The sequence below is a fragment of the Vespula pensylvanica genome, chromosome 14, assembly GCF_014466175.1.
Source record: "Vespula pensylvanica isolate Volc-1 chromosome 14, ASM1446617v1, whole genome shotgun sequence".
Classification (NCBI taxonomy): Eukaryota; Metazoa; Arthropoda; class Insecta; order Hymenoptera; family Vespidae; genus Vespula; species Vespula pensylvanica.
In genome coordinates, this window is record NC_057698.1 from 2,644,425 (window position 1) to 2,656,833 (window position 12,409).

The 12,409-nt window shown below is 37.1% G+C and overlaps 1 protein-coding gene across 1 annotated transcript in view; it reads right to left on the reverse strand.

The window, feature by feature from the left end:
- Positions 1 to 211: 211 nt before the first annotated feature.
- The window catches only part of LOC122634074 (B-cell lymphoma/leukemia 11A), a 30,178-nt gene continuing 17,980 nt past the window's right edge, over positions 212 to 12,409 (reverse strand). The window contains exon 3 of the mRNA XM_043822646.1: positions 212 to 3,281. Coding sequence (XP_043678581.1) covers positions 1,057 to 3,281 — 2,225 coding nt within the window. The 3' untranslated portion in view covers positions 212 to 1,056. The remainder of the gene's footprint in view (positions 3,282 to 12,409) is intronic.

Sequence of the window (12,409 nt, forward strand, 5' to 3'; positions counted from 1 at the left end):
AAATACGTTAATAAAGTCACTATGTTCATAATCCTATGTATGTATGTATATATTTATATTCTGTATATTTTCATTATGTATATATATATATATATATGTGTGTGTGTGTGTATGTGTGTGTGTGTGTATATGTTTTCGTGTATATATGTGCGTGTGTGTATGTATGATTTTTATATATATATATATATTTATATATATATATATTTATTTATTTATTTATTCATTCATTTATTCATTTATTTATTTATTTATTTATTCATTCATTTGTATGTATATATGCATATTTATAGCGTCGTTATTTATAAGTATTTATAGCGATATAATTTAAATAGCTGTGCTGTGAGACTCGCAAAAGTGGTAACCATTCGTTCGTTTTATATATTTTTTTTTGTTTTCTCTTCTCTTTTTAACAGATCAAACGAAGAAACAAGAGATTGAACTCTCCTTACCCCGTTATCTTCTCCTGGACCAACCTAACTCGATTCTCTTATCGACTAATTTGCGATCGAAAAGATCATTCGTCGAACTTATCGAGTCTATTTATAATGTACGTGAGTATCCTTTCCACTCCCTCCTTCGAAATATTAATCGATATTTCTTCTTCTTTCTTTTTGTTCTCTTTCTTCACGAATAGAATCTCCGTTCTTTTCCATTCGGGTTCCTCGTAGTCCTGCGGGCCATTTCCAGGCTCCTAGAGCCGAACTTGTAGATCCCGTTGTAGATCCTTTTGTCGAATTGATCGCACTCTCCTAATCCCAAGAGGCGATCTCCAACAGTGATATCTTGATATATGTTCGTTGATGATTTAATCATACGAACGTAACAGGATTTAAGAGGACTCATTTGACAGGACCTTATCAAGCAGAATCTCTGTCTCTCTCTTCTCTCTCTCTCTCTCTCTCTCTCTCTTCCTCTCTTTCTCTTTCTGTATGTTCCGGTAAACTTTCAAGGTCATGCGGATCGACCTTAACGAAGAATCACCCCCTTTCAGTAGACCGGGTAAGGTGGCCTATGCGGCCACAATGGCGGAATGGGCGGTAAACTACCATTCCAGGATCAAGTGTCCTTGGTGCTCAAAGACGAATCCTCATCCTGACTACCGGGATACGGCATACCGAGTTTAGGACCCTGTTGCACTACCACCACACACTTCCTCATGTGTTTCTCAAGTGTGCTAGGTACCGAAAATGGCATCTCACAGAAACGACACTTGTAAGTATCTTTACCGTGTCTACCGTGCGTCTTCATGTGCCTTGTAAGTTTAGAACTTTGTGCACAGGCGTAGGAACAAAGCTCGCACTTGTACGGTTTCTCACCGGTGTGCGAACGTCTGTGAACCGTCAGATTCGAACAATTTTTAAATACTTTACCACAATATTCGCAGGTATCGTTTCTACCACTCCGTTCTTTCTTCAAAAGAGGACTCGGCAGACCTTGCAGTGCAAGACTGGACGTTGTTGCCTTCGAGGCTTTTCGAAATTCGTTGTTTTCTAAATAATGAGGACTTGGTAACCAAAGACCACCGAAATCCGGCCCGGACGATCTTGGAAAGCCTTGTCCAGAAAATATGTTAGGCGTTGTCGAAGAATTAAAGTTCGTAGGTGACAGGGCACTATCCTTTTCCTTGTTATTGTTCAAGGAATTGGCTAGACTCGACGATGATTCGGTTTTTATAAAACTACCACGATGATTCTCTTGAAGAGCTTGCCTGTATGCTTCTGAGTATTGGGCTATGTTACTCAAACCAAACTTTTCCATGAGATCGCCGACTAAACTGTCGGATTTCTGATCGATCCTACCACCGCTCTCTTCGCCGCTCTGACCCTGCGTAGTACTCAAATCCTCCGGCGTATTCTCCTCGGTGTCCTCTCTTTCGGCCTTCTGATCGTTTTCCTCGACCTCGTCCAAATCCATATTCTCGTCGCAACTCGAACCATCGTCCGGCACGGTCTCGACGCTTCCTTGAGGACTGGCGGCGACGTTCAACGTCTCCTGATGCTCCTTCCTCATGTGTTTCCTCAATTCAGCGAAGTTAGACAATTCTAATTCGCAAACTTCGCACCTTGTAGTCTGTTGACCCGTTTGTCCATCCTGCGTACCACCATCCTGCTGATACTGTCTCTCCTTCTCTCGATGACTGCGCCGGTGAACGATCAAATTCGATTGGAATCGAAATTTCTTGTCGCAGACCTCGCAAGCGTAAATTGTTTCCGAACCAGAATCGGCAATGATAGGAGTAGAAGCTACCGGCGGACTAGTTTTCTCGCTATCCGTTGAATTGTTATTATTGTGATGTCCGATAGGACTTTGACTGTAACAAGGTGGCGAATTTTCTTTCTGATGATTGCTATGCGTAAGATTGGTTGGATTGTTAGTAGCCGGACTCGGTGGTTCTACGGGTTGAGGACGAGACGGTGGTCTTTGTTGAGATTGTTGAGATTGTTGAGATTGCTGTTGTTGCTGTTGCTGCTGTTGTTGTTGTTGCTGCTGTTGTTGCTGAGCTTGAAGATTTCCAGGTACCGGTAAAACGTTTTGTACAGTAGGCGGTGCTGGATTCGAGTTGCTAGGGTTGGGATTGCCGCTATTGGGTGGAGCCGCGCCTAAGGACGGATTAGCGAGGCTCCTTAGGCGCGCCGAGTAAAAATCCAGGTTGGCTTCTAACGGTGGTGGGTGTGCCTGTGCACTCAATGCACGGCCATGAGATAGTTCGGCTAAATTCGCTAGATTTCTTGCGTTGTTTAATGAATCCAACGAGCTACGGACGAGAGGGTCACCTAAATTTAAACCGTCCATACCACGTAACGGATCACCGAGGTTTTGTAGGTTCCTCGTCGCCGTTTGTAACTCTTGGAGACCTCTGTACCCAGCCAAAGGATTTAACGCAAGGAAATCTGGCCTAAACATCGGTGGAAAACTTCTTTCCAAATGTTGCGGTAGCCTCAGAAAACTATGCAGCGGATCACCAACCAACGAGGCCGACGTTTGAAGCTGTTGACGGCTTCCGCTGCTACCACTCGTGTTCGTTCCAGCTGAACTGTTTGCCGCGGATGAACTTCCGCTCGATTTGCCGCTTAAATTTAAGTGATTCGGCGGACTCAGGTGATGCGCATGCGTTGGTGTGGGCGTGGGTGGACTCGGTGCTGGTGTATTCGACGACGAATTCGTCGACGGCGAGGACGAACTATACAAACGTGCACCGTGGACGCTTTGCGCGTGTTGGAGTAACTCCCACGCGGACGATACTCGTCTCGAGCATTGCGAACATTGCAGCCATCTTGGTTCTGGAAATAAAAAAAAAAATCCGTACGTTTCGTCAAAAGTTTCTCTTTTATTAGAAAGGGAAATATACACAATACATTTGTTATTTTAGCAATTAGCTTGTTCCCCATTAATTAACGCGCAACTGTCTGACTTCATTCTCTTCTTACAAAAAATTCTACGACTCGAACGTGTACGAATTATTATAAACGTAGGTCGACTATTCACGTATGGTCGAAATTATATATTTTTCTTATTGCATATAGTAACTTTTCTAAGCTTACGTCGATGGTAATAGAATAATACATTCTTTTTCTTTTTAAAAATGAATTACAAATGTAAAAAAAAACAGATAATTATGATATATTTCTTATCGAGTATAGAGATTTTTCTAAGTCTCTATGACAGTAATAATCTGATCTAGTCTTCTTTTCTTTCCCTAGTTTATCAGTTGCAACTCAACTATTCGATAAAAATTTAGCGAAACGAACTGGAGAAAAAAACCAAGACGAAAAAATATATATATATATATATATATATTAGAACGTACTTGCACGCTTAGGTACACGAGCTCGCGCACATCAATTCTCGATCCTCCCTTAATTTCAGAAAATCGGGATAGAAATCCGCTTGTGCCGATTGAATTCTGAATTCAAACGGCACGCACGCCTGTGTCAAATTGCGGGTTCTAGAGCTTGCAGGGGCTTAAAAATAATATCCCTTGGAACACGATGGTCGGTGGATAGTGATCGAGGGAGGTGGTTTGAGGGTAGTCGTTCAGCGTAGCAGCTGAAACTGACCCTTAACGACTTCTCGACCCTCCGTTATGACAGCGCGGGAGGGACGGGTTTTGAATTTCAATGTTTTTAATCCGGAATATCAGATTTTCTCCCATTTTTCATAGCTCGAAGTAGTAGCAATACTAGTAGTAATAGTATTAGTAGTAGTAGTAGTAGTAGTAGATGCGAAAGAGAGTAGTTTTTCCTCCAGGACATTTTTTTCAGGGGTGATTCTCTTGTTCTTTCTCTTTTTTTTTCTTTATCTTTTTTTTTTATTAATTCGGAGTCACCCTTCGGACGAAAGAAGAGAGAAAGAAATAGAGAGAAAAAAATTGAATAAACGAGAAGATAGTGGTCTTTATCGTTACCTTATGTGCGCGCGTGTGTTTGTGTATGTGTGTGTTCATCCTCTCTCTTCTTTTTTTTTCTTTTTATTAGAAAAAGCCTATCGTTAAATGTGAAACATAACCGCGGAAACATATTCGTCTCGATCGTAACACATGATGTTCAAAGAGGGTTGCAAGTCGACTTAAATTTACGCCGACGTTAAAGCACTTATCGTGTTCCTCTCTCTTTCTCTCTTTTTCTCTCTCTCTCCTTCTCTTTCTCCTTCTCTCTCTCTCTCTCTCTCTCTCTCTCGCTTTCTATTCCTTTTTTTATCGGAGATTTTATCGGGAGTCGTTTTAGACGATCGATCTAACTTATCATGATTTTTCAACAAAGTTTAAAGTGCTTCAGAATGGAGACAAAGGTGATATTATTTATTGCACCAACCTTCTTTTAACTTTATACATATATATATATATATATATATATATATATATAATTTTTTTTCTCTTTTTTTTCCTGTTTTTGTTTTTTTTTTCTTTTATCCTCAATTTTATAAAATTGTTTTGCCATTTTTTTTGTTTCTTTTTTTCAATCACGTAACTCAAAAAAAAATATATATATATATAGATGTATATACAAAATTAAAATATGTCAGAAATGTTCGTACCGTTTGATTTTAATTAAAAGAAACAAGGAAAGGAAAAAAAAGAAAGAAAAGAGAGAAAGAAAAAGAAGGAGAATGCATTCGACGTATTCTCCGAGTTCTCACTAAGAACTCGAGACTCATCCGAGGTCCAGCCACAAAGTTTAGCTGAACTTTTTCGCAAGAGAGAGATTACCTTTCCTTTCATTCTCAACGAGAGAAAGAAAAACAGAGAGAGAGGGGGGGGGGGAAGAGAGAGAGAAATAAAATGAAGGAAGTTAAGATCGACCTATGTTTCGTTTTTACATACAGTGTGCTTCCTCGATAAAAAAGAAAAGAAAAGGAAGGAGAAGAAAAGAAAAGAAAAGAAAAGAAAAGAAAAGAAAAAAGAGAACCTTCGAAAGAAACAAATGGGAAAAGAAAGTGGATAGTATACAGGGTCTTGGGGAAATCCGTAAGAGATTAAAAAGTTCACAAGACTATCGTCATTCCTCGACTACGTTGTAACGATGTTTAGGCGAACGAAGGAGAAGCGAAATCAGTGTAGGAGACAAAGAGGTTTGCAGGAAAATAAAGCGGTCCCTAATTAAATGGCCGTTCTGGACAGTATAAAAGAGAGAGTGAATAAGAGAGAAAGATAGAGAGAGAGAGAGAGAGAGAGAGAGAGAGAGAAAGAGAGAAGGAGAAGAAAATCGTCGAGCGAGTTTTAAAGCAGAACGTTCGGCGAATCGAGATTTACGAGTTCTTTTAATCTCCCTTAAATTCACCCTCGTTAACCTTAAAGTACAACTCTCTTTTTCTCTCTCCTTCTTATTTTTCTTCTTCTTCTTCTTCTTCTTCTTCTTCGAAATTTTATTTTTTATTTTTGAAAAAAAAAGAAGGAAAGAAAAGAAAAGTAAAGTGACGTAAGCTTCGTACCAATTTAAATACATACTACTTATTATACAAGGATCAACAATTAACTCTCACATAGTTCGCTCTGACTTATTTATATATGTAATCGAATGTTAATGTAGCTCTGTGAATGGGACGGGACAGAGAGATTGATGCCAAGAGAGAAACTTTTGTTTTATCGGAGGATACGTCAGGAAACAGGATTTATGAATACGTTAGACACAATGGAACACATATCGTCGCATTATAACAAGGTGCCAAGTGGAATAACGAGTCCGATGGTGGGCGAGTAGAATATTCCTTTTTCTTTTTTTTTTTCTTTTTTTTTTTTTTTTACTTTTTTTTCTTTCTTCTTTTTACTCTCCACGATATAGCACTGACCTTTTAACAACATTTTATCGGTTGGATTAATCTCCAGTTATTTATTGGTTTAAAAGAAATTATTACGAAGAAAAAGACGACGTGACGTCTACTCTCGTATAATAATCGATTGTCATTATCGCGATCCGTTCTATCGATACGATACAATTTATAAATGTATGATTAGAATCGTAGAATAAAAGAAAAAGAATGTTTTTTTAGTCCTTTTTCAAGGACAAAGGGAGCTTCTTTTGTTTCGTAAAAATCGTGTGTGTATATATATATTTATATATAGGTAGGTAGGTAGGTAAAAGTCTGCTTATTGAAAGAAACTTTTCGACTAGTCATTCATAATCATTGCTTTGGTAATAGGCGTAAATTAGCGAAGGAAAATTAGACCATAGATAAATGGGAAAGAGAAAGGCAGAAAGACAGAAAGAATGAAAGAATGAAAGGAAGGGCAAAAGAAAAAAAAGGGACTAGCCAGGGAGAAAAGGAAGGTCGTAAAACGGCAAGCGTGAAAATTTGGAATATTGTTTGGCGCTGCAGGCGTTAGGCGCCCTTCCCCTCCATATTTTCTACCCCTCGACAGGAGGTTCCTTCTTTTTCCGGAAGTTGAAAATATTGCCGACTTCCCTCGGGGAAGTAAGTAAGAGGAAAAGAAAAGAAAAGAAAAGAAAAGAAAGGAAAAGAAAAGAGAAGAAAAAGAAAGAAAGAGAAAGAGAAAGAGATAGAAAGAAAAGGACATTGGTTGGTAGTACCAAAGAAGATAAGCGCGAGTATATTTCCATGGTATATAATAAAGGTGTATCGATTTAAAGTATGGGGTCTCTTTTCATATGCAAACACCATGCTTTCTCTCTTTCTATATCTTTCTGGCCATCCTTTAGGATTATTTTCCCCAGATTTTTATGATCATCTGACAATGAGACTTTGTAAATGGCCGGACCCGATGAAAAATATGTTAAGAGGTAGAAGATCGAATCTTATTTTATTTTATGAGATAAAAGATACCCTGAGACTTGGTAAATGACTTTATGGAGTCTATGAGGAGGGTGGAAAGAAGAAAAAGGGAAAAGAAAATTAAAAAAAAAAAAAAAAGAAAAAGAAAATGCGAACGAATATCATTTTATCTCGATGGATATAATAAAAGATACAGTCTCTCTCTCTCTCTCTCTCTGTTACCGTCTTACGCGATTTTATTCGCATGAAAATTGACCGAAACTTTAAAACTTTAAAACTCGATCGAAAGAAAGAACGATGATAGATCCTAGTTGAGTAGTACAGTATCTATCTATACGATAGATAGTAGAAGAGAGAAATCTTTCGGAACGGTGACCGAACGATTTTCTTCAGAAATTACCCGTCAAATTGGTCTGCCCGACGTTTGGGGTAAATCGTTCGGAATATACCATTGTTTAACGACAAGTAGAGCCATGGTCATCCTTTCGAATACTTCCTTTTAACCCTTTCACGGAAGACTTCATACGAAACGAGCAACCACTGCCGGTTGGGGTGATCGCAAAGCGACATTTTCGAAAGACGAGCGAATCTCTTTCTTTGTGACATATACCTTGAAAAATATTTTCCCGTGCGTGTGTGTGTATGTGTGTGTGTGTGTGTGTAAAATATGCATCAATCTTATACACATATGTATGTATGTATGTATCTATCCATTCTTTTCTACTGTCGATCGTTCTTCGAGAGAAGGGATCTTATATATTTCCAAAACGCACAAATTCGATGGATTCAAAAACATTTTTTCTTTTCTTTTTTTAATCAAACAAAAACGAAGTCTTTTTTTCTTTTCTTTCTTTTTTGATTACGAACAATCTTTGCGTAAAAAAAAAATTGTTGATTATAGAGAGGGTGGGGGAAAAGGGGAGAAAGATCATAAATGAAATTAAACTTCGATAAGAAGCTACGAAAGAAAGATTCTTTTTTTTTTCTATTTTGCACTTTTTTCTTTTTCTTTTTTTTTTTTTTACGACGAACGAAGCAGCAACCACATCTGCCGCTCTCGCCCTATCGAGAGCTTTCGCACCCGCGTGACGTCATAGTACACAAAGGATCGTAATCCAGAATGGCGTGTGACAATATTAAAATATCGATTAGCCAACGTATGCGACGTATGCACTTTGTCCCTGGCACAAGGGTTGCACTTAAAAGGGCCGGCGCTTGCAATGGATCGTATCCAGGTAGGTAGATTGTGGGCGATTTTAATCAGGGACCTATGGTCACGTGAATCTTTAGAAATTCTTTGTATCAGTGTCCATTTAAATTTATTATTATTACGCTTGAACGTCCTTCTTGTTTCCTGTACAAATAACTCCTTTGAAAATGAACCTCGAAGCGATATTAAACAAATACAAATTTATCATCGTCGCGTTACGACAATTAACAGTAGTTCCTTAAATGGTCCGATTCAAGACGAATTGGAATTATACTTGAAACGAAACCAAAAACAAAAACAAAAAAAAAAGAGAAAGAAGAAAGGAATCGCCCAACGAAATTATTCAACGAAATTCAATTATTATATTTTCGTTTAATTTAGATAGATTTACATCAACCGGACCGTCGGTAGAAGTCGGTAGAATCACTTTGAAAAATATATTTTTAGTAAAGAATAACTCTGACGAGTGAAACTTTAATATCCATGTACGATCGCAAACGTACACCTTGCGGTCAGTACGCGGTGCCGAGGACAAGATTGGTCAGAGCACTATCTTTCTTTCTTTCTCTCTTTCTCTCTCTCTCTTTCTTTCTCTCTCTTTCTCTCACAGATCCTTTATGTCGCCCGTTCGTTCGTCCGACCGCAAACATCAAGAATGGACCACTGGGTCCATTAAATTTGCCTCTTGTCTCTAACAAAAGCGTCTTCGGGGAGTTAAAAAATGCAGCTTTATGCCGTTTCTACGAGATAAAAAGAAAACTGAGAGATGTACGTGTACGAAGTTAGACTCGAAAAGTAACAAAAAAAAAAAAGAAAAAAAAAAGAAAAAGAAACAAAGAAAAAAGAATATACAGAAGAAAAAGAAGAAGAAGGAAAAAAAGAGAACAGAAAATAATAATAAAGTAAACGGATGAAAAAATAGAGGAAATATAAAAAAATAGAGTTGGAAGATTCGTTGATGTACGACATAGAAAAGAAAAAAAAAATAGAAAGAGAGAGAGAGAGAGAGAGAGAGAGAGAGAGAGAGAGAGAGAGAGAGAGGAGAGAGATCAGGATGTAGCCAATTCGCAAGCAATTCTCGAGACGCCTCAGGCGGTCCAAGAAAACGGGATACGTGCGAGAGAGAAAGAGAAAGAAAAAGAGAAAGAGAGAGAGAGAGAGAGAGAAAGAGATAGATAAAACAGGGAGAATCCTTCGTGGACCAAGAAGGGGTCGGAAAGAAACCATAAAGAGCAGCTGGTTGAAAAACCTCACCCGCGACGACGAGAATTAATATTCCAGACAAACGTGACAGATAGATCAAATCTGCATCTCACCCGGAGCGCTCTCTGGTGTCAATTTCAACGGATTATCGCTTCCTTTCTCCTCTTACCCCCCTTAGCCCCTTACCCCTCACCCAACCTCCAACCTCCAACCTCCAACCTTCACTACCACTATCATCATACCACCACCCCCGACCCAACTTCTCAAATCTCCTCATTGCTAACTTCCCTATCCTGCGATATTTTTATCCAACTCTTCGAATCTCTACATCTTTCTTTCTCCTTTTTTGTTCTTTTTTTTCTTTAATATATCGATATCATCGTTGTTAATTGCAATACATGTTGATATTTGAAAATTGATATGTTATAAAACGTTTATGTATATGTATATATGTAGATTTGTAATCGTTGAAAAGGAACTGAGGAATAATGTCAAAGATTCACTGAATTTATTTTCAAAATTAAGCGATCAAAATAATTTCTACGTTTAATAAAATAAATAATTATGTTGAATGAGATAAAAAGTTAGTTAAAAATTACTTAAAAATTAAAATATAAAACAAACCTTAAGTTGTTAAGATATTTTCTAAAGCATAAGTTAACTTTATTATTTGATGAAAATATCATTTATATCATTATCTAATAACTAATTAATCTATCTAATCTCATTTTCTCGTATTAGATATCTCTCATGTGACAAACAGATATGCACATACACATTCTTTCCGATACATAACTATATAAAAATTTTAACAGTTAGACATTTTCAAAAGAAATAAGCTAATCGATAACAGGTATGGTCTAATAAATTTGAAAAGGTTTACGGGTAGGACTAAGTCGAAAATGACGATGACGATGACGATAATCAGGGTTCTGTCGTCGGTTGATTTTACCTGGGCACATGCAGCGAGTGAAACGAAACGAAATGAAACGAGACGAGACGAGACGAAGACGACACGAGCGGGCACGCATGTTCGTACGTTATATACATGGCTCGTGCGTACCACGTGGCCAGACAATAGGAAGATTCTAATTAGGCTGCTTCGAGTTGGCCGGTTTGTGAAGTGAAAGAAAAAAAAGAAAAAAATTCTGACAAAAAAGACAACGAAAGGGGCAGAACCAAGGAATATAATATAGTCGATCTATGTATGTATACATATATATACATATATATAAATATATTTGTGTGTGTGTGTATGTGTGTGTAGGAAAAGGGACGAGCACGAGCTTCGCTCGCGTTCTGCTAGAAAAAAGGGGTTAACTCTTGCGACAAAACGGATAGCTAAGGGAGAGAAAAGGGTGCTACTGTGCTTCACGCTTCGTGATGAAGCCTTTAAGCATAGGCTTGGTTGATCCGTCGGTCGTGCGTACCGGATAAACTCGATCTTTCGTTGAAATTTTTTAGATATATGTATGTACGTATGTGTGTATATATATATATATATATATATATATATATATATGCATGTGTATGCAGGTAAAAATATCTTAGATTGATTTATATATAAGCGTATAAATGTTATAAGAAATTTGTTAGAACAAAGTAATACTTTTATAGAATTAATTTGACAGATAAAACGAGATAAAAATAGGATTCTGATTATAAAACGTTTGATTTATTGATATCATTTCTTGTCTCTTCATTTTCTTTTTTTTTTTTTTTTCCTTAATAAACTTCTTATTCGTAACAGTATTTATTTAGGGATCAATTGAAATATATTAATACTAAATATTTTTTAGAGAGAATTGTAGATTCAGTCAAACGGATTATCTCCTATCTATTCGTAGGAACGAATTTGTTTTTTTTTTTTTTCGAATTATTTTTTATATCATCATAATTAAGATACATAAATGAAATTAATTGATAGAAAACTATAAAAGTTATCGTTATTATCTTCTCATTGTCTGATCGACACGATTTTTCTATATGACAGTATTTGTATTAACAAATGTTTGTAGACTTCGATATAGACTATATTTTTCTTATCAAACAAAAAAGATACGAAACAAAACAAAGAAAAAAGAATGAAAATCATCGAACGCGTAACAAAAGAAATGGGAGGAAATAAAAAGAGTGTAAAATAAAGATAATAAAAAAAAAAAAGGTTTTTGAATCGAATGTGAACACCCGCGCGTTAAACCTATCGACAATGCAACACGATGTGATCCCTTCGAGGGATAGATGATTTGCGGAGGGGTGTAAAGGGAATTCAGGCAGGTTCAACCCCGATCTCAAAGCGGGCGGTTTAAATTCAAAAATCGAATCCACCGCATCGACATTGTTCGTGTTCATTGGACCAAGTCCGACATCAGATGGCCAATCATGAATGTATTTTAAAAACCCCCAAAACTTTTTTACGTTTCGTTGTTTCCCTATCGATAATTTTAAATGACTATGTTTTTATTATTTCACACATACATATATACATATACACGGCACATATGACATATCCATCCATTTCTAAAAAAAACTTTTTCGAACAATCTTTCATTGCTGTTGGAAATGAAATATTTTGCTTTAAAAGCGTTATCAGATGATCTAACAAAGAACGATAACGAATTAGAATAGTGACGAATCATATTTAATTGTTTCTCTCTAATAAGCCTAGTGATAAAAGTTAAATTTAGAACGAAATACACGCGATTTTTCTTTATCATATTAGGTCACAAACAAGTAACATTTTTCTTTATTTTATTCTATGAAGCAATT